Source organism: Falco rusticolus, chromosome 3 (assembly GCF_015220075.1).
Source record: "Falco rusticolus isolate bFalRus1 chromosome 3, bFalRus1.pri, whole genome shotgun sequence".
Lineage (NCBI taxonomy): Eukaryota > Metazoa > Chordata > Aves > Falconiformes > Falconidae > Falco > Falco rusticolus.
The window spans coordinates 54,261,289-54,287,357 of record NC_051189.1 but is presented as its reverse complement, the minus strand read 5'-3'; the positions used below and the strand labels follow the sequence as shown (position 1 = coordinate 54,287,357).

The 26,069-nt window shown below is 41.2% G+C and overlaps 1 protein-coding gene across 1 annotated transcript in view; it reads left to right on the top strand.

Moving 5' to 3' along the window:
• TAF4B (TATA-box binding protein associated factor 4b) overlaps positions 1–25,219 on the top strand; it is a 74,266-nt gene extending 49,047 nt beyond the window's left edge. The window contains exons 14-15 of the mRNA XM_037379148.1: positions 12,163–12,282; positions 23,779–25,219. Coding sequence (XP_037235045.1) covers positions 12,163–12,282; positions 23,779–23,946 — 288 coding nt within the window. The 3' untranslated portion in view covers positions 23,947–25,219. The remainder of the gene's footprint in view (positions 1–12,162; positions 12,283–23,778) is intronic.
• The last annotated feature ends 850 nt before the right edge of the window (positions 25,220–26,069 follow it).

Here is a 26,069-nt window from a genome sequence, read left to right as displayed (position 1 = left end):
AAGAAAAAAAAAAAAGAAACTTTGAGATTTAGCATCTGGGACTGTACAATAGGCTACATTTTTCCAGGGTAATTGTTCGTTTTGTAAATCTGATACTGCTTATAATTCTTTGGCTGGGAGGCGGTACTGGGATTTAGTTTTAAATGGAAAACGCCTCTGGCTTTTAATTTTCTGGGCCCAGCAGTTTTCTGTTCTGGAATGGAGCCCTTGTTTCACACAGTTCATGTTTAGCTGCAGGGGTTTTAGTTTATAGCTTAGACTGGTTAAGCTTTTACTCCCAGAGGCCTCTGCATAGCAACTGTAGAAATCAACAAATAAGTTCATTTATGTCTGCAGCCTCCTCTCAGTAGCTGACTTTTTACATTTCCCAATATCCATTTCCTGACTTTTCTAGCCTGAGAGAAAAAAGCTCCACTAATTGGAGCTTATTTTAATTGAGCCTTAATATTGGATCTCACTGGAGTTGCCCCCAGAGCTACTGGGAACAGAATGAAATGAAAGTACCTAAGGTTGAAGACGTGTGTGCGTGTGTATGTGTGTGTGAAATTTTTCACTTGACCTACAGATTCTTTTCCCTGCTGAATAAATCATCAAGCCTGTTCACATTTCTGATTAAGGATCTGACAGCAGACGATAATAAAGACAATTGAGGTGTGAGACGTGTGATACAGAGCTGAAGAAATTGGTTTCTATAGTTACTTGACTGATTTCATGCAATTTTTAAGGATCTTTGTGCTAAATGAGAGTGATTTTCTGAGCAACCTTTTTCCTTAACTGTGCCTCTTGAACTATGAAATTTGTTGTTGCTTAACATTGCTGCACTTGGCTCCTAGGTGCCAGCAGCAGCAGCAGCAGCAGGTTATTTATGAATGCTTTAAAGGCCCTTATTGTTTGGATTAATGTAGGAGCCCAGGCAAAACAAATGGAAATCCAGTAAAATAGTATTAGAATCAATGCTCTGGATTTGCACCATAGTAGAAGAAATTTGTAAAATAAGAGGAGCGAGAAGGAACTTGCTTTACTATCATATCTTTTAATTCTTTCTTTCTGCTTATAACTCTTTCTTCATGCTCACAATCTGAGTACAAAGTTGCCCTGAAGCCCTTCCCAGTTTGCCTGTAGTGCCACTAGGATCAACAACCAGTGGGTGAGGCTAATTTGTCTTGTTTTGTAGGTGGCTTTACCTCTGCATCATCTGGTTGTTTCTAGAGGTTCTTTCTTTTAATAAAACACTGCAAAGCAATTCATTTATGCAGGTTCTTTTCTCTTTTCCTCTGTACAATAATGTGTAGGATCTTGGAAAATATTCCATGACTTGACTATTTAGAACAGAAAGAAATCAGGTATGTGTTTTGGGTCTTTTTTTAGATTGGTTGGTATTGTTAATGAGATCTCTTTAAAAGTGGCATATAGGTGTACAAAAAAGGAGCCAACAGAGCAGAGAAGGCGTCTATGTTTAGTGCTTGTTGTTGTACTAAGTGGTTGAGTTCACTTCGTTCAGTCCATCTTACCTTGTGCCACACTAACACAGACTTCGTTGCACTTGTCCTGCATATTTCTCCATGCTGTGCTGCTCCCAGAGTGACGGTTTCCAACTGCTTCACCAAAAGAGGAGGAGGCAAATGTGCCTGTTGGGACAACACAGATCGTTGCATTGGTACTGCCTTGCCCTCTGTCCTGCTGCTCATTCTCCTCAGAATGAGGCAGCCAGAACTTCTCCAGGCTTCCCATGCTGCATGGGAAACCCACCTCTTGGTCTCACAGATAAGAAAGCACCCCGGCACATCTCCAGATTGAGTGGGATTGAGCCCAAATGCAGTTGGTCAGTTTGGTGCTTCATTGACAGTTTGGAGATAAATGGTCAGCACACACTTGCATTAAAAAAAAAAACCTGCAAACATCAGTAGAGCTGGAATAAGAGCAAAACAAAAATGATCAAATATTCCAAAGCTGAAACTGGTAATGCAGAAGCACAGTGTATACTGGGATGAAAGCCTGAAATGGCTCACCATTGTCTGTATGTCTTGTCATGTGATTATAGGCTGCTCCTAAGAAAACTTAGAAACTTGGATACCTCTGTCAGCTGAAATCAGATCCTTTCAAGGCCATTCTGGTTGAGTATCCACTGGAAAGCCTGATCTGATCGTCTGCTTATAGTTCTTTAGGAATGAATGTGAGCCTGCCTTCCTCAAAGCTGTTTTTTATGTTTTGGTGACCCTGGGGAGAGAGGAGAGGGGGTGTGGTAATGGCAATGGAGCATGTTCTAAAGCAAAGTGTCCCAAAATGCAGGGTGTACATCTTAACAATGGATACTTACAAATCCAGGATGTGCTGTCATCCAGCAGCTGGAGGCAACATCTTAACATTGCTGGAAGTACATCCAGAGACTCAGGCAGTGGATTCTTTTATCCAAAAGACTATACATAATTGCTGTGACCTTTTCATCCCTTTTTGCATGACCTATTGCCTCAAACTTCCCCTATACCAAGTCATTTACTTTCCTATATTCTTAGTCTATTTAGCTTGCTATGAGTTAAGGCTATTTACTTCCCTCATTCACCTGTTTCAGCAGATTTTCATACCTATGGAACGTGCACATTCCTTCTGAGACAGCTGCAAGGCTTGCCCCAAGCTGCTCCTTTGTGCACTCAGAATTTTGTCCTTGCTCACCTCATGGGCCAGCTGTTTCTGCAATGGCATTCCTGAAGTCTGGGTAAATTACCCCCTGCTTTTCATTCAGCCTTATCTGCCTCTTCAAGCTGTGAGGATGCAGTCCTCGCATTGTTCCTGATGCTTGTACTTTTAAACCATAACTGTTTGTTAGGTGCTTTCTGCTATTTCCTCTTCTACTTTGAACTATACTTACAGTTACAAAGGAAATGTTCAGTTGATGCAATTCTTGTAGCTGTATTTATAGTTTATCTCTGGCTTCATCCCTTTTCTGAAATGAGCTTAGTTAAAATTGAGTAGGTGTAGCATACTGTCAAATGCGCAAGCCTGCCATATGAACAGTGCGTTCCAGAAGACCTGTAAAAATGTCAGTATTAAACAGTGTGTACTGTAAATTTAAATAGAAACCTTGATCTTTTGTAGTTCTGTTTCTCATCTTCAAAAGTGAGTATGCTTGTACTGTGGCTTCAGGAAACTTAAGGTTGAGGCTGGGCAAACCTTTCAGATTGTATGTGTGCAAGATTGCAGCTTGGGGTTGAGCAGGTGAACAGATACCATACTGGTAGCATCTTTGCTTATTCCGTAGGAACCACCTTCATTGCTGCTGTTACTTTGTGGCACCTTGCAGCATCTATCAGTTTATAAAGATGAGCAGCTGCATCTTGAACTCAGGGAGGGAGCGTGTGGAGCAAGCACCTGATGGACAGCAGACTTGCCTGCCTCATTCCTTGCTCTTTCTAGCAGCTTTGTTCACTTAGGACTGCACAGGTCATCCTGGTCCCTAGTTCCTGCCTGCTTTATGCACTTTTGCATTTTACTGTTACAATTTTGACACAGATGTTAAGAGATGGCAGTAGATGAGATGCTGAGAAAATTCAATTCCTTTAGTATCAACTGACTAGGAGGAAAATAGCAAACCCAAGGTTTTTTTGTAGAGATAAACCCTATCAAAAATATTGAACAAAAAGCCTGCGTGATTCCAGTGAGTTCCTAGGTGTTAGAGACGGGAATTTAGTTGTTCTCTAGTATCTTTTTTTCAACGATAATCTTTTTTTTTTCCTTCTGTTTCATGTGTCCAGCCTAACTCTCTTTACCTTATTTCCTCTCACATTCTCAGTTAACAAGTAACTGTAACCTGATTCTTTGTTCTCCCTACTGTCTCCAACTCAAATCTTCAAACTGTTTCCTTTTCCCCCCCATACCTCTTGTGCTGTTTCTATATCTATACTTCTGGACCTAATGGTTCAAATTCTTTAAGACCACTGTTGTGGCAGGGAAAAAGGGAGGTCCCTGGTTAACCATAACCTCTGAAAAAAAAGCAAACAAGATGCTGCAAGCAAAGTAAGATCTCATCACAGTCAGTTGGCTTTTTATGAGCCTTCAGTGACATCCTGAGAGCCTCTGCTTAATTATCTGATTTATATTATCTTCCTTGTTCCATAGTGTTTCCTACCTGCTTCTGCATGTTTTTTGGGGGGGGGGGGAAATAAAAAAGGCATGATTATTGAACAGACATAAATTTTGTTACCTGCAGCGTGGCCCTACCTATCATCAGAGATTTGGTCTGTTACAAGTCTCGCAGAAAGTCAGGGATGGAAGTCCTGTAAAGTGTTTGATTATCTAGCAGACTAAAAACTAAACCAAAGCCCTGTTTATGTGGCATTCATGTTGGTGTTTTGAAGGAGCGTAAGGAAAGACCAGCTGAGATACTCTGTCAGATATCCTAAAACCAGCTGGCTGGAAGATGATAGCAACTGTCTTTATCTAGTGAAAAACAAAAGCCCCACCTCAAACTCCTTAAAGCCTGTTCATGACTTTTCAAATAGCCTTTTCTAAGTTTCTCTGAGAGACTATAATGGACATATAAACAGCTGAAAGTGTGACCTTGGGTTAAAAAATTGCTGATAGAGGAAATTTTAGGATTAAAAGCACAACAAAAAGATAGTAATGGAGAGCCAGAGAGTTCTGTGCCAAGAACAAGTGTTGGGTGGACCACACAATGAGATTGAGAGACCTGCAACTGGAAGGTAAGTCTTAAATGTTCTCTAGCTTTGAGGCCCCCAAGAGTGAGTAAATGAATATGCAGTGTTACAGCAGCTGAAAATCACTTGAAATATCACGAGTTTGGAAGAACTGTAATTGAGTTTAAAGTGATGTCTTGCAAGGGCTGGACACTGCTGTCCCATTGTGATAGTGCAGGTATATTGATGGTCACTGAGTGGTCTGCTCACAAGTAACAGCATCTGAAACAAAAACTACAGAATATATTGCTTTTTTATGGTGTGCTGTAGCCTTTTCCTTGGCCTTGCAACAAAAATAGCCTAGGCAGTGTCTGAAAACACATAAAGAGCTTGATGCTGGTTGTTAGAACCCAGGAACTTCCCTGGTCCTCCAACTAAAGCAAGCTGATGGGACTGCACAGGGGAAAGCATGCTCCAGGTGTTCTAGAATACACAGAAATGCATCAGTAATTGTTAAATGAAACAAAAAAAACTGATAAAAAGCAATATATGCCACGCCTGGGAAATTCTTAACAAGAACAGGAAAAACAAGGAGTCAGGAAATCACTGCACCTTCGATTTTTTTTTTTCCCTTGAATTCTTGTGGAGAGTTAATTATTCATATATTAGGAATGTCAGATATCAACTGATTTTCCTATGGATATAGTATTTCATGGCTATCATGGAAGAATTTTCTGTTGTTCTCCAGAATGTCTTATTGCACCCTTTCGTTCGAGTCAGACAAGGCACCTGGTCATGGGGGACACAGCCACAGTCATGCCTGTTCTGCCACTGAAGCACGTATGTGGAATATTAACCTGAAAGAAGTCTACAGTATTGCATACATCTCTGCTCTAAGTTAGGGCTGCATATCAAACCAGCACATACTGTTCTGCTTTTCTGCTGTTAAATCTAAATTACAACAGAGGGAAAAGTCAGTGGAAACTAATTGTATGGCTAATTAAAACAGTTTGAAAGGAAGCAATTGCAAGAAGAGAAATTGCATTATAGGCAAGAGGAGAGGATGGTAAATGTTTAAATATGCAGCCTTCAAATGTCAGTTTTCCTCAGAGAACGTCCCCCATATGAGAAGTCTGCTATTCAGCTGCGTTCAACCTGTAGGGCAGAAAATTTTGTGTAGGAAAGGTAGAGGCTGGAGGCAGTAATGCTCATTGAGCTTTATGACAACCAGTGCAAGAAGCTTGGGATTGAAAACAGATTTTTAAGGTTTATTTTTCATTTTCGTCACAAGTTCTTTAAAATGCTTAAAGGGAACGTGAAAAAAAAATGGAGTGCTTTCTTCCAAAGACAATGAAGGGAGAAGCGACAGAGTAGAAAACTTTCAAAGCCCTAAATGGAAGACACAATGAAACCCAGTGAAACTTTGAAAAAGCAGGTCAGAAAAAAAAATGGATAGAAAAAGGAGAGAAAAGTCAGTTCAGTGGGGTTAGTGACCCTACTTAAAAGGTACCTCAATATTTTGTTCTTTAAAAATAGACAGTAAAGTGTAATAGTAAAGGCCCATGTAGATGTTCAGGTTCCTTTTTCACTGATGCAAGCTAGAAAAAAAAAACGTTGTTAACTTGCCAGAGTTGCTTTGACTTACTTTGAATTTTAATATTTATTAATTTATTGTTTAATTTCTGTATTGTGGAAGCTGAAAGAATCAGGGACTTCTTTTGAATGCCTGTATGCTTTGCTTTTTCCCCCACAAGTCTTATACAAATTCTTGTTCATCTACTTTTAGTGCTTTTATTACTCCTGATGTACTTATTGCTGGATAGCACACATAACCCTTAGGCATACATTAACTTGTCTTCAGCCTTCCCTGGTTTCCTATCCTGCCCATTCTCCTGTTACTTTAAATATTTATTTAATCTGCCCCATACTCTTATCAGCCTACAATGTCATATGTGGAGACATCCCCACCTTTTGCTTGATATTAAGCCCAATATCTTGGACATACACTTTTTAGTCTTTCCTTTATATTAATTATAACCAAGTCCAGAACTGTGGTGTTTAGCTTCCCCGTCTATCTTACCAGCATTTCTTCTGAGCTCATTTACATCTTGTATTTATTTGTTACTGCATTGTCAAGACACGTTTTTTTTTTTTTGGGGGGGGTGGGGGTGGGGGTTCTAAACATAAGTTCCTAGCACTTAAAACTGAGAAGCAGAGAAAAGAAGTCTCTCTTTATTTGTGCATATGCTTTGTTATGTGTATTTGTGTATATACTTTTCCCACTTCTGCAGGAGCTTCAATATACAGCGGTATGAATTTATTGGGGTGTGTGTCATCTGCCAGCATCGTGCTGGATAAGTGCCACCTGTTTGGCTTTTCTTTAACCTCAGCCCTGTTACAGCTCTGTGAGCCCTGGCTAATATAGATGTTTAATTTCTCATCTCTACCTTCAGAAAAACCTTCCCTGGTAAAACTATTCTTGAGGATCTAGAGAGTAAAGGTTTCATGTGCTTTGTCTTCTATGAAGGCTTATAACAAATACATGAATCCTGTTCTGCTCTGGGTACTTTGTGACCAGACACGAGGGCTTTCATTAACTCCTTTTCCAATGTGAGCATGTATTCTGCTAGGTAGCTCTCCTTTCCCCCCTTCAATAATGCAGCCACCTGCTGCTGTATACATTTTCTTGGGTTGCATTCAAGGGATTTTTCCTGTTTAGTGAAAATCTTGTGAGATTTGCATAACTTATCAGAGGTCTGATAATGCAGACAACCACCTACCACGTACTGCATAACCGAAAGAGTTTAAAACCAGCTTGCAGTATTGCTTTAAAAAAAAAAGTCTCATCGTCTCGTAGCTGAAGTACTTCTTGTCGTCTTATGCAATTTGAAATTTAATTTTTAATATTGAATTGCCACAAAAATGTCGTTGGTGTAGCAGTAAAATAGATTTTTCGTATTTTCTGAAATGGGGAGTGTGAGACGTAAGTGAGAGAGAATTTCTGTGAGCAGGAAAAGAAATACTTTTCTCAGTAGAGGATTGAGTGAAGAACAGAGAGGTCAATTTTAAAACCTTTCATTTTGTGTGATTACAGCCATGCTGCAAATGCCATTTCTCTATAAGGGAGGACTTTAAAACATACCTTACTTCTTGATTTGTGCTGCAGGTCAGATTAACTAAAATGGTTATTGTGTCACCCTAGAGATTCCTGCTTGCTGCAAGACCAGACTTTAAACCCTATTTTTATTATTAAAAAGGCCAGCAGCAACAAAGACTATTTTACAAGTTCTGAGACGTTTTCATAGCAATTTGATCTTTATGCACAGGTTTTTAGAACTCTTTGTACTGTGATTCTTAGTATATGTAAAAATTGGAAAGGGGGAGAAGGAGCATGAATGTTCATTTGCCTCTTGCCTGGAGACTGTCCCCTCTCAGTGCCCTTCTTGAGGAATGGATTTTGAACAGAACATGTGTTGGACTCCTGTGTCATGGTGGAACAGCAGCATCTTTCAGCAGATGAAGAAGGTTGGGGTGAGGGGAAACTGGCAAGTTTCTAGGTCCAATGTTTGGAGCAGGTTCCCTCTGCTCCTCTTGAATTGCCATTACACGGTCCTGTCTTCAAGAGAAAAAAATCATCTGTTTTCAAGACACGTATGTCTGGATATGATGTTTTCTATTTGTATCCTATTTTAGTCAAGAGACACCAACATTAATAAAACTGACCTCTAGAAGGGCAACAATACTAGATGCAACTTCTCTATGTTATATTTTAATAAAGTGTGTATACTACTTTTACTGTCTTTCACTTGCTGCAGTGATCTTTCTGCCCTAACTTGTGTGCTACGAAACTGTCTGTGAAAGATTTGACTCAATATAGTTGCCTCTTGCTCTTTCCTAATCTTGTTTGGGAAAATCTGGCAGTAGTTAGCCAGCCAGTGTCCTCGGGTATCCCTTGACGTTATCTACCTGTCTTCTCCTTATCCTGTGCTTTTAACTGCTCACACAATGTTTGGACGTTAAATCTCCACTTCTTAATGGAACAAAACTTGATGAAAAGATGATTTTTCTGGCTTCAGCAGGGTAATTTGGATGCCTGCCCATATCGCTTAATGGGGATCTGTTGAGTCCATTATGGAGATTGAGTGTTTAAATTCATTTGTCTTAATTATGTTCTCAGAAAAATCCCAGGATGTCTAGAATGCAACAAGACTATGTTTTCTTTTTCCCCTTTTGCTCCAAAATCCTGGTGAGGTTCTGCTTGATTTGAAAAATCCTTTTGCTGGTTATGAGGTGGAAAAAGTATCGGGGAGATTAGATGATTGTAATGACAAACCTTTCTGTCATAGTCTTGGGAACTGCTTGGTCGAAGATGCATCAGTTCTGGTCCTAGAAAGCACTTCTTTTTCATACCATCCACCAAGTGTCATCCTGTCCTTTGTATCGGTGGGTTTTCTGCCAGCACTGCCCTCCAGCAGCAGTGTCCTCACTCCTGCAGGGTGTCTGAGCTGACAGCATGGTTTGTCAGCTTGAATTGCGTGGGGTGAATGGTGATGTGCCCAGGCGCTACCCAGTCCTCAGCCAGAGCAGTGTTCTGGTAGTCCACCAAGAGGCAATCAGCCCACCCGGTCCCCTCCACCCCATGCTGATGCCAACCCAAAGCCCCTTTGATATTTAATTCATAGCTCTGCCTGTTGTCCTCGGTCTTTACCATGGCTGCCTGTCAATATCAGCTGTGAAAAGGAGGAGTGGTGGTGGTGGTCTTGTTTCAATGCTGCTTCAAGCCACCGACCAAATGTTCAGCAGCCACCAGTTTTTGACGTGTTTAACTGCGGTGAAGCTGGTTTGTGTGTGTTTTGTAGTGTTGATGGAGAGGGGGGATATGTTTTCCGATGACTCTCAGGGATGGAAGTACAAGATTAAGCTAATAAAGGCTTTTGCTTTCTTTTTTGTTTTAAGTTTAATGGTTTTAAAAGTCCTTTTCGCTTTAAGTAAAGCAAATCCTCTGTCCCCTTCTGGTTTTCTTTGCCACTGGAGCCTTTTGGAATATAATCTGCCCCCAGAGGGATGCCATGTGGGTGGCATGTTGTAATGCCGCTTCTCATGACAAGACTGGTGTACATGCAGCTGCCGTGATAACTAAACTACACTGCTGGCAGGAAGGTGTACTTCTGCAGGGATGCTCCATAGCTGCCTGGGAGTGGGGATGGCCGGGCAGCTGGGGCAGGAGTCAGCACCTGCCTCTGCCAAAAGAATCTCGGCGTTTTATTGCTCGTCATTAATCAAGGGAGTGATGAAGACATCACATGAAACGCTAAGGCTTAGAAACTTTTTAAGTTACTTTTTTAGATTTAGTCTTATTTTCCCCCATCCCTGATTGGTTGTAACTTGTTCCTGAATATAAAATATACGTATTTAAGACTGAGATTAAAAGGAAGTTTATCTTAAACATTTTATGCCAGTAGGCTGGCTGGAGGTAACCTGGGACAATTGCAGAACAGTAGTAGTTTTCAAGTTTAAGGGACATAAAACCTTAAAGTCTCTAAAATGTTCTTGAAAGCAATGCCATGTACTTTGAAAAAACAAACAAAACCCCATTCAGAACTGAATGAGTTCTGATAAATAAGGTTATACATGTTTACACTGCACACAAAAAGCAAGAACAGTGTTGTGTGGTATGTGAATGATTGTATCTAGCACTGAAGAAGTACTACTGCATTTCTGTAAGCAAAAGCCTACATAGTGTGATCAAAGCTGATTTGTAATAGTGTTTTTATAACTAAGGCATTTCTCTCACCTTCCAAAAAAGGAAAACCACTGACCAAACCCCCAAAACAAGTAGTCTCAAAATATATATGTCAAAGTTTTGCATTCTGTGATTTCTACTGAAAAATCTTGAGCGTGTGTATAGTTTGAATCTTACAGGAGAGGATGTCTTTTGAGGAATCTGGTACTGAAGCACTATTTTTCTTTAAGTAGCCTAGCTGCTGCAGTACTTGATGGGAACCTGCCAGCATCACTAATGTAAGAAAGAATGAGTCTACCAATCTGAAATAAAATAAGACTTGCAAAAAACCCCCACCCAAACTCCACCCAACCAAACATCCCTCCTCCCCAAAACACCACAGTATATATTTATTGTGGATTTGTCTCTATTTAAGTAGTAGCAAATGGTGGACTAATGCTGTGTAGGTGCTACAAGCTCAGTTCTTAGCAGCTGAATTTCTCTTCTCCAAGTAGGCTGTCGGAGAACTGAAAAGCAAGCAAAATCATACTGTATTGCAAACTTAGAAAAACATCTGTAGTGACTTGATGAAGAATTCCAATTAATTGTTTTTGTGCTTGCAGGTGGGAGGAGGGGAGTGTAAGGGAGGCAAATTAGATGCTTTGCTACCATGACATGGCAGTACTTTCTTTAAAGATACGCGTGCAGAAAATTCCCATCTGAACAATTTTTTAAGTCCTGGGAATGGGGAGCACATGGGCTAATGAGCTGTTCTAGTGGCGTGTCAGATCATCTAAGAGTTAACATCAAACCCAGAGGTTTGTGTTTAGGGACAAACTCGACCTGAGCAAATAGAAAAGCTTCCAGAGAGAGTGAGCACACTCTACTCCTTCTATATTCCAAGTTGGACAGCTGGTGGATCTGAAAGCAGTGTGGTTGTATTAATAAGGCGGCTAAGCCAAGCTAGTAAGTGTTAGGAGCAAGCTTGATGGGTTGAGCTCCAGAGCAGCTGGCAGAGCAGCAGTTACATCGAACAGAATGAAGTAATGTGTACCTCAAAACACAGACGTAAAACTTTTTTTAAATTCTCTTGACTGTGGGTTTCTCTCCTATCCCAACTTTATCTAACCCAGGCAGAGGTTTTTTCTAAGGATTTGTGTGTTGAACAGTTTTTGCAGGTGAGTGAAAAGAAATATGTGCAGTGTATCTCTTAACTTGCTGCAGATATGCCTGAACATTCAAGTTATGTACTGGGTAAAGAAAGAATATTGGTGAACTGACAGCGTCCTGTTCAGTTGGATAGTAAAATGTTTCAGAACGCAGTATTGAACGCTGGGTTTGGGTAATACAGCATGAAAACACTTGAGTGTCTTGCTTGTGCAGTCATGAATTGAGATTTTATATTAAGAATGTGCCCAGTTTGCAGAACTCTGTGACTTCAATTTCTAAATACTAATCTGGCCTCATAAACCAATTCTGATCAATATTTTCTGTTAATCAGAAATGGCAAAGCTTACAAGCTGAGGAACCAGCAGCAAGGCTCCTGTTAAGGCTCTTTTGATACCACAGCACAGTCTCCATAGAAAGTGTTACTTAAACAGTGCTATCTATAGGGCCGTTAGCGTTTCAAGGCTCTAAGTGTGACTGAGTATGGGAATCTGTCAAAAGTATCCAGAAAGACAGGAAAAGATGCTGTGAAATACATTTTTCAGTAGGGACTGCAGAGCTGGCTGATGCCGCCATAAAGACAGCAAGACTGTTAGGATGTTGTATATCGTGACTAACGTAGGTGTTTTCTTTTTAAATTAGATGCAACAGTTGAAGTTAGCACAAATGCAACAGAGAGAAGCCAACCTCACAGCTTTGGCAGCCATTGGACCAAGAAAGAAAAGACCGTTGGATTCATCAAATGTTGGATCTGGACTGGAGGTATGGAGACGGCTTGCAATTACTTGGATGATGTTGTATTTTAGCCTGAATTATTTTTATCTTTCCCTGTATGAGGAAGTGGGTATTCTTTTACACTAAATGGCTGGTTACGTACTGTAAGAAAACCAGTCTCTGTGTTAGATACTTGAAAGGACTGTTTCTGGTAAATCTGATGGGGATGTCTAATTGTGTGTTATAGGCAGAACTGTGGATAAGAGCACTGCGTGTAAAGGACTGAATGAAATGATGGCTTAGAGAAACTTCCATCTGCAGTGGAGGGTAGTGAAGCTTTGGTGGTTTTTTGCAACAGCTAGTTGTCGTGGCCCTTCAGTTGAACTTATGATGACTTTTTTCCCATGCACAATGCATAGGAACTCTTAAATATACTATGAGTTCACCTTGGCGAGATTCCCCCCCCCCCCCCCCCCCCAGCAATAAATAAATAAATAAAGCTAGACCATTCAGTTCCTGCAGTGAGCCAGCTCACCGTTTCTGGCTCACGCTGCATTTTAAAAGTACGTTGAAGGTATTTTTAACAAATCTTGGTCTGAACAAATCTCTTAATGTTGTGCTGGATATTAACTGTTTCTGGGACCTGTGAAGCTTGCAGAGCTGCAGTTCTTTCCAGGGAGACTGGCAACCATCAGCATCTTGGCTGGAGACAGGAGAAATATGCTGTGGGCTGTCATTCAAGTGTTGTTGCTGTTTTGCCCCTCTTTCTCATGAAGTCTTGATATTGCTCAAGTAAATGGCTGGTTGGCTACTGACCCAAGCACAGTGAGCAGGGGCCTGGAAGGTAACTTGTGCGAAGGAAGTGGTGGTAAAGTTGTCCTTTCTGATAAAACTTAAGGTTTTTTTCGTTCTTGTGGCCTAGGAAGCTTAAATAGATGATGTTAGGATTGAAATTGCTCTGGTGTTTTTGCATACTGGAGTCTGGAAGGACCTTGTATAAAGCTCAGTTATTTGCAGCGTAACTGAGACGGTGGTGGCACTTGTCCCGTAGGTTTTCCTTCAGCCTGGACTGTGACAAGAACCCTCTCTAATGAGATGGGATAGACGTATTTCTCTGATTTATTTTTTTTCTGACGTGGAGACACAATTAGTTCCTTGAACACTCCCCGTTTACTTCAAGTAAAGTGAAGGAATCTGTATCTAAACAAGCTGCATAAAGCAGCATTCCCAGATTTTGAGCAGCTATTCTTCCCTTCTTTGATTTTTTTTTTTTTTTTTTAATGCACTTACATATGAAGTTGAAGGTATAGGGTTTTGGGGTTTTTTATAATACGACTGGAAAAACTTGAAGAAATTAGTCTAGCACAAGAACAGTTAGCCCCATTCTTTTCTCCTTTTCCCTAAGCTTATATCAAGCAACTATTCCTGTTCTTCATAGTGGTTTTCTGTTAATTATTGCCGGATTTGTTTCTGAATATTTAACAAGTCTGCCTGTTAGGTACTTTCAGTTATTTCTCATCATCTGTGATGTGTCTGCTTTATTAAAAGCTTCGTAAGTTTGTGCCAAAGTGAGACAGATAACAGTGTAGCTATTGAAAGGTGGTGATCCATTGTTTTCATTGCCAATTTAGAAGAACATGGACATAATGTGCCTAAAACTGACCATAAACTTGATGACTTGATAGCCTTTCATTGTCACAAATTCACCTGCTGTATTTTAAGATGCTTCTCATATAGGTTCCCTTTCTAGACTGAGTTGTAAGGGCAATAGGTGAAAGTAATTCTACCAGTGAAACTACTTTTGTTTCTCACATGCAATCTTGCATTCCAGTGCCTAGTACTTAGGCTTCATGCTACCATAAAGCAATTCACAGCAGACCTTTTTCTTTTCTTTTTTTGTGAAATTATGCAGGATAGCAAACTTGAGAAGGATGTTAGACTTAGATGTTTAAGTGTCCCAATATATCTGAGCAGGATTTATAAAAGGCTTAAGACTTCTTCTGTAGACTAACGAATGTTTTTTGAAAAACACTCTGTAGTTCAAGAAGCAGAACATTTGTAATACATTCATGATAACATGGCAAAACACCCTGAGCAGTAAACAACATTCCATTCTTCAGAGATGAAAGAAGGTCTTTGAAACTGAAAGCAAGTACAACATGGCCTTAGGCTGATACACATTTGGGCATCTTTAAAATCATCATTTTGGGCAACTTGTCTGAGAATAATTTAAACAGGCAGGATGTACTTTCTCATTTCAAATTGCAAATAGAGACAGTTTTACTCTCAAGTAATCTTAAACGTCAGAACTTCCTGACATTTATGCAATGGCAAGGAGTAAATCTGTGTCTAATACTCCTGTGACCTTTTTTTTTTATTAAAAAAAAAAAGTTATTCCTGAATATGAATGATCCTTTGACAGTATTGAATGAAATCACTGATGCTAACTGCATTACATTTTTTAACGACTTCAAATTCCCTTGGATGACATTCTTTGTACAGTGTTTGTATCTCTTATGTCCACGTTAGAGCAAAGTTGACTCTGGTTCAGCTTCTTTTTATTGTTGCCTGCTTGTGATAATTAATGGAAAGGAATTGTTTCAAGCCTTTATTGGTGTAAAATGAAAGTATTTGAGGAGACAGGGAGGAAATAATCAGTTACAGTATGTATTAAAGGAGTGAAACGCTGTAAGCAAATTTTTTACGTATTTGCATTTCTTTATTCAGTACCAAAATGTAATGGGTAGTGGAAGAGTCCGCTCAGCAAACTGGGTTGGTATGGATCTGCTACCTTCTGTTGCAGTAAGCGTGATGGCTAAGAACAGCATTTTGTTAGCATACCGTGTTTCCTTTCTCCATGAAAGTATCTGTGTGTAACCGGGATGGTTCTTCAGCCCTAGGTATCTGTTTCTCCGTGCTGTGCCACCACCTGGCTTTGCACCTCTTCTGGAAAGTCTGGGGATAGTTGAATGCCTGATTCCTGCACGTTGGTCTTACCTTGTTCTCTGAAATGTTGCTGTCTTTACTTGGTCTTTTAAGGAGACCTATTATGGATTATTTTGATCTGGGAACTAGAACATGTGGTGACACAAGCATGTACATTACAGCAGCCACATCACCTCATAGTGTGGCAGGTAACAAATAGAGAAAGAAGTTCTTTCCTTGGCCCAGAGGAGTGTCGTGTCTGTCAACTAATGTGGACCTAAAGGCGATGTAAAAACTGTAAACTATATCTTGCTGTGATTATTGCTTATATAACTTGAAATAGCAGTAGGGGCAAATCTGTGATGATCGTGGAATGAAAAATAAGACTAACGCTCTAGACCTAATGGAAAAAAAAAAAGACATCAGTATAATGGGAATTCTTTTCCCCTTCTTGTTGGAAACACTCCTTTGGGTAGTTTTGCATGTTCTCTTCACTGCAACTTAACATTTGAATAGTATTGTTCAGTAAGAGTAATTTGAGAAAGCCCTGGTAAGAAAATCCTTCTATTGTGAAAATGTGTTAATTGGTGCTACTTGTATTCCAGAGGTGGTAATATCTTCATCTCTCTCATTCTGTTCCCTCTGGACCAGATACGGTCTTTTGGATACAATGAGGGGGAGAGGCCTTTGGATTTGATTCATATGTGGGTTTGGGTTTGTGTATTTTTTACCCACCTCTTCCCCACTCCCTGTTTTGGGGCATGTGGAGAACAGTAATGAATTAAAGGGTGGGAAAAATTGAAAAATAATTCATCTTGAGAAGGGAGAATACTTCTAAAACAAATCAGAAAAAAGTAAACTTGAAGCCACAGACTAATTTTTCCAATTCTGTGTTCTGTTTCATAGTTTTTATTGGTTGGTAACATACTCTGTAATGTTTCCAATACTGAGAAATAGTCATGGATTTTTTTGGATTAAGTTTAACTGCTTTTCTGATGACAAAGCTATTTTGGAAACAGCTTTGTCTCATTCTCACTGTAACTAGAGTCATAGAAGTCTGAAAACCCTTGCAGATATTTAAAGCTTTTTTCTGTGAGGAAACAAGACTTGCAGGTCTGAGTCCTCGAACTTTCTTTCCTTCTAGCCAAAGGTGTCCTGGGTCCAAGGTCATCTTTGATTTTCAACTAAGAGTAGTATATTTGTGTGGTATCACACAGCAGGGAGGATAAAAAAGGTAGAACTCTGAAAGTAGAGTTAGGAGACTGGGTGTTACTCTTATGGGAAGACTGTGGTTGGACCATTCTACTTTATACGGGAAAATTTAGTTGTATGCCTGCACTTCTGTGTAATTGGGGGCGGGGGGGGGATACTGCTTGCTTCTCATCTGTTTTCTGGCTCAGTAACACATTAACTACTTGGAAGTGATGCAGTCTGTCTTGGCCTGAAATGCTGTTGGTGGCGTGTCCTTCATTTGCCGCCTTCCAGGTTGGTTGCATTGACTGACTTAAGGGTAAATCTTGTGTCTTCTCTTTCTTTTTGCCTGATCGAACAGCAAATGAAATTTCCTCCTTCCAGGTACTGCTTGGGGCTGCTCTATCCACTGCCAAGACTAGCTGCTCTGTTAGTAAGTGTGAGTCTTGCCTTGCCACCCATAGTCTAGCTCTACTGTGGAAACAGGCTACTGCAGGTAGCTGCTACAGAAGTAAATGATGCAGCTGATATCCTGGGGTCAGTGCAGAGCCATTCAAGTACTTTCTTTCTGTCAAAACTCCTAGCTCTGGCCAAACATACTGAAAATAATGTGATACTTCCAGAGTGATACACATCTAATACCACAGTCCATAAATAGGCTTGTATTCTCCTTCTGAGGAGAAGTTTGACAAGAAGTGGGAGAAATGTCTTGTTTACCACACTGGTCATTGTTCCATTTTTACTATTGATTGTGGGTGGAGAAAACAAGCTTGTCATCTTCTCTTCTAGGGCTAGGTCTCTGTCACATCTGATCATTGTTAGCAGAACTTAAAGTTGCCCTTCTTGCTTTACAGCTTAGGATGCCGGTATGCATGTTGATTAAACATATTCTGTATATGGTACTTGTTTAAGCTTCGGAAACGCTCTTCAGGATGACCTAGGAAGAACTAAACCTTTGAGCAACAAGTCCTTTTCTGCAGAATGAAAGAAAACCCCAACTCTTCCAAATGACTAGGGGAGCAAGATGTTTCAGTTTTTCCACCATGTGACAATCAAATTGCTTTCATTTTTTTGGCATTTGCAGGACGAATGTGTGATAGTTAAGGGGTATGTGGCTTTACACTCTTATAAGCAGCAGCTGTAGAAGTTACTGCCACCTTTTTGGCCATGAACCCTTGTGATGAGAGGACACACTAGTTTAATTCATCAGCTTCAGTATTGATGTTAAGGATGTAACTGTGTCTAAATGTGAATTAAATGCAGTAGTTGGTGCTGCAGTGAACGATGATAGGTTTGCTGCACCTTGTACATCCATGGGGTGCAGAGAGACTGCTGCCTGGTGTTCGGCATTGGTTCGTGATAGTCTGCTAAAGTATTTTCTTAAAAGCTGCAGAAAATGAATTTAAAAGCAATCACTTTAAATTGGACCTAGACTACTTGTATGCAAGTAGATGTTCAGAGCCAAGCTACAAAATCTATTTCTACACTTGAGGGGTTTCCCTCTCTTTCTCTGTGTCTCTTTCTGTCTCTACCACACCACCCGTTCCTCCAGCCCATAGTTCTAAAGTGATACAAGAGGGGTGTTTCTTTTGTCTACTTTGAATATGCTTAATATGTGCAGACTGTTAATTTCAGCTGCTGGTTCTTATTCAAGTTATCGACAGTTGAAGTCTACAGTGTGGTTGTACCTTTGGGGAAGAGGGGATCTAAAAATGTTACTGCAATTATAAAATACGACTTCAGCATCTTACTTATGTGCTGCAAGACCTAGCTAAGCACAGCCCTGTCAGCTGGAGAGTTTCAGTTTCAACGCTGTGTTTCCTGACTGCTGTCAGTCTAGGCCATACACTTGATGTGAATTTTTTCCCATGTAAATAGGCAAAAATATTCTCGTCTGCCATTCACACACTTCAGAAATACAGTCCATTGGCCCATATCGTGCCTTCTCTGTGCTAGAGATGAACTTAATTCTTCTTATGTGCGAAAGATATCTGCAATTTAAATGACTAATTGCATTGTAGCTTTAGGCTGAACATATTGGTAACGCGTGCAAATGTTGATGACATGTGAAGGGTCAAGAGATTTATAATTTAGTTGACAATACACTGCTTAAAATGATGTGGCAAAGAGCCAGAAAATTTCAGCTTAATAATTGTCTATTAACTAACATGACATATTTGTATAGTATTCATTACCTCCAGGTACAGATTAAGCATCTGATGTACCCATACAAAGTGACATGCGTACATGAATCTTGGGCATAATAGTGAATAAACTGACATTGCATTCACAGTAATTTGTTTCAATATGTAAAACACGTTGTTGCCTACGTTTGAAAGGACTTGTAGGAATGTTGCAATGAAATCTGAGGAAAAACGTGTAGTTGAATAGCATTCTCTATTATATAGTTCTGACAGCTTCATGAGGTGGCTTTGTAGGCTGCAGATAACATCATAAATATACATGTTTGTTTTCAGCTGCACGAGAAGCAGCCTGGAAACAGAGATCTAAGCCTTTCAGACATCGGCTTGATCTACCCTGATAGTCTGTAAGGTTAAAAGAAAAAAATAACCCCAAAACCCCAATGACTTAATGCAACCAACTTTATTTTTAAAAAAGAATCATATAAATATTGGTTAACGTAGTATTGTGAAAGTGGGAGTATTTCTGTCAGACCAAGGCTTTTTAAAATAGTCAGCATCAGTAGGCTGGCTTGTCACCAAAGTAATATCAGCTTCTTTCACTTTGTTCTCGCTGGCCTAAATTAGACACTTATTTGTACAAGCAAAACTGTCACAATTTTGACAGGGTCTCTTTGTGTTCCCCCTTGCTGTTGGGGCAGATCCAGGGAAGGTTTGAGTATACCACAATATGTTAATGGCTTTTTAACCGTGTGTGTCCCCCCCCCCCCCGTGAAACAGGAACGTGTTCAGTGTTTTACAGCTGGGAAACTAACGTACAGGGTACACTAGATACCACTGACCTCAGTGTGACAGCAGGTGACAGAGCTGGGGGTTAAACCTGGGTGCTTTTGCTCCGGTTTACTATGTGCTCTTACCACCTTTCGAGAACGTCTCTGCTGCACACGGCTGTAGTTTTTCAGTGTTTGGAGATGTCATTGGAAACTGACTCATGACTTTGCTTCCTTCTGCTGCTGGTATTTTTATAATGTGCAGCAGAGGTGCAATGACAGTTTGCTCTCTTGGGATCTTGACTCTGGGACTGGGATGTGTTTATGCCACACCAAAAATTCAAATGAGAACTCTTGGCTTAGATTTTAACATTTGACTGAACACTCTGCTCCCTTAAAGTGCCCCACTCTCGAGTTTAAAATTTTGAATGTGGTTGGTGTGAAGCCATTGAATTTGAGAAGGGAGTGTGTACTCTGCTGGGAGCAAGCTCACTGAGCCCGACCTAGACTTGGTGGGAAGGTGTCTGCTGACCCCCTGAGCTTTGTGTCAGGGTCTGTAAAATAGCTCTGAGCAACTCTTGATACCCTTGTCAGTACCTGTGATCCACACTTGTAGGTCACATGCTCCAGATGCCTTGGAGACTAGGAGTAAGGTGGTGATGATAGCTTGGGTAAAGGAAGAGCCTTGTCGGGAGCTGTGGCTCTGTATCAGCTTCACTCTTGCCTTTTCAGAGTTGGTATTTAATTCTCGATCCAGCCACTGGAGAGAGCTCTACAGATCCTAAAGCAGGCGCTGGGAGCAAACTCTCAACAAAACTAGCTGCACAACAGGGGGGCACTGTAGCAGGAGCTCTGCGGTGTGTTCTGCTGCCACCATCAGTGGGAGTAACCGATCTCTGTCAGGTGTGTATAAAAGGTTCTAAGGATCAAGAACGGGCGACAGGGTATTGCTTTGCCAAAGTTGCTGGTTTTACTCGACCCAGAGAATAGGCCAAAAGCAGGACTGCTGCGGTTGTGGCCCCCTGGGGCTGGTTTTAAGCCAGCTGGTGGTCTCAGTGCTGTAAAGGGTGGTTTGCAGTGGTGCAGTATCTTACCTGGCTTACGAACAAGGTCTGTCAGCTGTTGATACCCAGGCTGAGTGGCAGTATCTATGCTGATAGTTACCCTTCCTGGGCTGCACGTTTCAGTGTCATTTCCCTATTGGAAGGAAAGTGGAGTGCTGGGGGTTGAGTGAAAGGCAAGAACTTCAGGATATGGCTGATGTCTTCCAGCCTCCCCTCTTGGAGAGCAGGAGTGTTCCCAATTAAAAAAAAAAAAAAAAAAAAAAAAAGGCAACCAACAGATAAATTGAAAAAAGAAAAAACAAAGTTGCTAGTTAAGACACTAATAATTAGATGTTGCAGCAGCGGGGTGCAGTCTGGCTGCAGTACCCTTTGCTAGAGTTGGTCCTACAGGGTTGCGTTTTATATTCACTTACCTTTGTACTTGTCTGTGGCCTGGTTGAAAAAGCTGGGTTTTGCTTCCTCTCTGAAGAGGCTTACAAAGCTGTCTTGGGGTATGACTGAAGACTTCTGCAGTGAAGAATCCCCCAGAATAGCAAGGTGCAAGTGGATGCTGCCCAGCTGGCAGGAATGTAATAGAGCTGTCTGGGCGCAAGGATTGCACTGGTGGTGTTCTAACCAGGGTATTCAAGGTCTCAAAAGCAGCATGGGGGAGCTTCTGTGCAGGAAGGGGTATATGAGAGGTAAAGGAGAGGACTTCTGACTGTTGCCTAGGGCCAGACAAGATTGACCTGCTGCCCACCAGGAACTTGCTCAAGAAGAGGCTCTGAAAACCGAGCAGCAGAGGACACTCCCCGTAAAGTGTCCCTGGATAGCTCAGAGTTGGGCACTTCTTAAATAAGGCCTTGGATATTAACAGAGGTGCCTGGGATGCTTCCTTCTGATGTGCAGATGGCCTTTTAACTTCAAGTGTTTTCACTTTTGGGTCTCCAAATGTTGTATTACAAAAAGGCAGTGTATCACCCTCCACTGCTTTGTCCAAAGTCCAAAACAAAAACAATAAAGACCAGTGTTTCGATGCAGCTGTGGAAGACAGTAGGTAAAAGGAGTTTGTGCTCATTCCTGTACAAACTTATTTCAGTGTGAGTTCTCCAACACAGTCCCAATCTGGGCTGGAATGACCTAGGCCAGGGGTCCTCAAACTACGGCCCACGGGCTGGATACGGCCCCCCAGGGTCCTCAATCCGGCCCCCGGTATTTGCAGACACCACCACCACCACCACCACCACCCCCCGCCAGGGGTTGGGGGGGAAACCAAGCAGCCGCAGATGGCTGCCTGCCACTGCATCCGCGCGCCGGCCCCCTGGTTAAAAAGTGTGAGGACCCCTGGCCTAGGCTGTTGGCTTCTTTAATTTTAAATCATCACGTGCTTTGAGAGAAAGACCTTTTATTTTAACTTGTCTGTGGTAGCAGCTGTTGGTTTAGATATATTCAGTAACTAGTCAAAGAGCCCCTGGCCCCTGAAATGCTGTACTCAGTAGCTCTGATAAGCCAGTGTGATGCTACGCGAAACTTAAAAGTATGAACTGGCTGCCTTGGCAAACAGTTCAGGATAAGCTTTGGCTTTGGATGTGGTATTACAGCATAACATCACTTCATGTCTCTGCGCTGCACTGGGCATGATGGGTAAGAATTTACGAATAAAAAAATCCACAACTCTCTCTCAAACGCAGGCAGCTTGGCATTTCTGCCCTATTGTAGCATCTTGCAGCTCAAACAGCTTCCAAAGCAGGCTGGCGGATTTGTGCTGCCTGCCTCCTCTTTGTTAAGGGACTGAACAGATTTGAGGTGGCTTTGTTTGGTGTCTTTTTAAAGGTAAGACTTCTAGTCTAATGACTATTTAGAGAGAAAATACTTTCACCTCAATAAAGTTCTTTGAATTATAAAGGACATTGCTGTTGGGTTACTGAAAACCCTTGGGGTTTGTTTCATTTATAACATTGCCTCAGGCCTTCTGCTGCATCCTGTTGGATTGACCTCCTTTTCAACCCGTGCTGGCAGCGGCATTGCAGAACTATCTTTTTCCCTGGATCCTTCAGTGCTGTCATATGACAAACTTGAACTGTGACCCTTTTGTGTCTTACTAGGACAGCGGTGCCCTCTCTGTGCGATGTGGCCAGCAGTCTTCCCCGTGCATGCGTTTGTTCCAAGCCATTTAACAAACTGAAAGTTTCAAATGATGGCATTTCATAGTGTTTAATAGCATCGACTGTAAAGCAAATGAAATGGTGCTGAATACCCCGCATGCTGCTAGTAAGAAATACAGCATCCATTTCTGTAATATGCCCTGGGTTTTCAGTGGTTGGTGTGTGCTCTCTGGTGAATCTCTTTATTTTATTTTTTTTAAAATAAATTTCGATGCTTCCCCCCTAAAAACAGTAGTAGTCACTGCTATAGATAGTCCAGCACTGGTATTTGTTTCTAATATATTGGGGGTTTAACCAGATTTTTCTAAGCAAAGTGGGCAAAGTCATTTTGCTGAAGTCTTGCAGAGAGTGTTAGGGTAAGAATTGATATAGTTAACACAGCATCCAAGCAACACCATCTCCAAGTGGTGTTGATGCTGGCAGGCATTGCCTTGCTGAAGTTACAGAGACTGAGCACTTGTATTTGTACAAATTGCATTCATTACCAAGAACCCTCCAGTAGTGATAAGAGACTGGCTGTGTAGATTGGCTCCAAGATAAGTAGCCAGTCTATTGTGCAGTGCATGGTAATCTTCCTCCTCCACGCCCCAATAATAAATCTTGGGGCATTTTGGAATGTGTGGGGGTTGCTCATTCTAGTAGCCTGAATGTATAACTACTAAACATCATCATCTTTTACCTATTTTGCTTTCATAACCAAGCAAGGCAGCCGACTCAGATGGATACGCTCAGATACAGTCAGTGTTCTGAACACGTGGATGCTTCAACCATGTGTGTTTGTTCCTCCCTTAAAGAGCAATTCACGGGTGATGGCCAGGGTAAAAGTTTCTCCCAGCCATGCTCCAAGGCTAGAGCCCACTCGCAGTGATGGTTTTCTTCAAGAAGAGATGTCAACTTCTGGAGCTTGGGCATTTGCAAGTGGGAGTAATAGCTGTGCACAACCTGGGGCTCTGCACAGGAGTTATGGTAGTACCTTCTTCATAGTTGGCTTGTCCTTTCTCAGTGCAAGCGTCTATGTCGTATGATTTCAGCGAAACAGCAGTTATTTGTCGTGCCATAATAATATAGTTTCAAAGAAGGATAGAATTTTCTGTTTGCTTTGACTGAAATAAACCATCAGCCTGCAAGTGCTTGCTTCATCTTTAAAGTATTTAATGTGTGAGAACTTCTGGATTTTCAACATGTAAAGCTGAACACCAGAAGGCTAGTTTTATTCTAGTAGGCAGTATAATCGAACCAGTTTGGTTGAAAACTTCTATTTATATGCAATTCTAATCTTTTTTTTTTTTTTTTTCTCTCCTCCATTTAGGGTTTGAATGGCAATGGAATTCCTCCTGGATCATCAGGTTTTAGCCTTACCAAACAGCTGCTCTGTCCAAGAATAACCCGTGTCTGTCTCAGGGACTTGATATTCTGCATGGAACAAGAGAGGGAGATGAAGCATTCTCTGACCTTGTACCGTGCTCTTCTGAAGTGATCTGAATTTTACATTTTACCTTGCTGTCTACTGCCAAAGAAAACACTGAAGCATCGTTGCACTGTCTTGAAATTCCAATTTCTGGAAGATGATCCGTTGTAAGGATAACTCTTGTTTACAGATAAACATTTTTATTAAATACCTAACCTAGCACCTGTAGGGGTTTTAATAATATTTGGCTTAAACCAGTCTGTAAACCAGTGAAAACACTGAGCTGCACACACAAGCACCTGACTACCTGCTTGCATTTAACTGTCTTGCAGGCTCTGAGGGCTTGATACATGTCCCTGGTTTATGTATGTCGCTTGCATTGGTACGCCAGAGTCTGCAACATCTGTTCTACATGTAGTGCCTTCTTCTAATCCAACCTTATTTAGGGAAACAACACTTCAAAAGAACTTCATAGCATGGCAACTTACTTAATCGCGAGCCAGCAGTCAGTCAACATGCTAATGTATTCCCTGTCTGACTCAGCATCTTAATTTTTCTCGGTTTAGAATTGCTATTGGATACTCGCTTGTGGAGAGCAAAGTAGCAAGCAAAAGGAATGAGGGGTGCTTTCTCCCCCTCACCTCACCCCAGCTGCCTTCCCCCTTTCCTCTGAGAAAATGACTGAGGGAAGGTGAACAAATTGTTTTTCTTGTGATTGAAGTACATCACAGACAGTGTAGTTAGGGCATACTTCGATGTTCGGGGACCATATGGAGTTACTAAACTTGAATACAGGGAGTGGAAGACCCTAAAAAGGAGTGGTAAACAGAATAAACAGTTTATGTTTCTGTAGATAGAAAAAATAGCATTGAACTTTAGCATAGATATAGAAAGAAATGAACAAAAGCAACCTGTGCTGACAAGGGAGAACTTGAGATGCCTTGAAACTTTGCAGCTGGAGACTGTCTTAAGGAAAAAAAGCAGTGTTTGCAAAGCACAGGATTCACTGCTTTTTTAGGATATTGGTTTAATACATTGATGCAGTGTGACGGGGAAACTTCCCCAGCAGAAAGTATTTAGACAAGTTTCCTGCTTTCTATTCAGTGAGGAGGAGGACTCCAGATTATTAAGACTGCAAGAATAGATTCAAAGATTTTCTACTTGCTGGTAAAGACTGCCTTGTGGTGGAAGGAAAACCCTCTGGGTCACCCTTCTCCGTAGCCTCCAAACGTTTTGCCTCTCACGACACAATGCTGTATAGCAGGGGTCCTCACACTTTTTAACCAGGGGGCCGGCGCGCGGATGCAGTGGCAGGCAGCCATCTGCGGCTGCTTGGTTTCCCCCCCAACCCCCGGCGGGGGGGGTGGGGGGGTGTCTGCAAATACCGGGGGCCGGATTGAGGACCCTGGGGGGCCGTATCCAGCCCGCGGGCCGTAGTTTGAGGACCCCTGCTGTATAGCATGGCTGTTTCCCAGGACCGGTGGGAAAGGCGCTGACTGCATTGAATGGCTTCCTGCTGAAACTATTTTGGTTTAAGGAACAAGCTTCCTGTGGTTATTCAGCATGCTACTTCAAAACTTGAAATGATGATTCAAACACCCTCCAATGTCAGAACCACTGCTGATAGTTACCAAATTGAGTAAGTTTTGAATCGGTTATGTGTTTTTTGTTGGAAGAGTAGTAAAAAAATCTAGTAAATGATTGCTGTAAATTATTTATATATGTATATATAGCATATATATATATATATATAAGAAAAGCAGTACTTTGACTAAGCTATAGTTTGCAAGATATTGATGGCATCAGGCAAAATTGTTTTGTATAATTAAATGCTTAGCTTTACTTTTTATGTAAAGTGCAGCATTTTCCATATTTGTGTACTGTATCTTATCGATCAGATGTTTAAAATTATTTTAAATACTGCATTAAAGCAATTATTTTATTAAAAATAATAAATTGGTAACTTTGTTTCCTGACGTGAGAAATTCAGCGTCTGAAGTTGTCATCACCATGACTAATGGCGTGGCTCTGAGAGCGAGCCCTGGCTATCTGCCCATCACAGTAATTGGTACAGTTGTCTCACGTGACTTACCAATGATAAACATCTATATTTTAAGGTTTTTAAACAGAACTGGGTGACAGAGGGAAGGATTACCTGAAGTGGGAGGAGGGAGTAGACAGGGAGAAAAAGC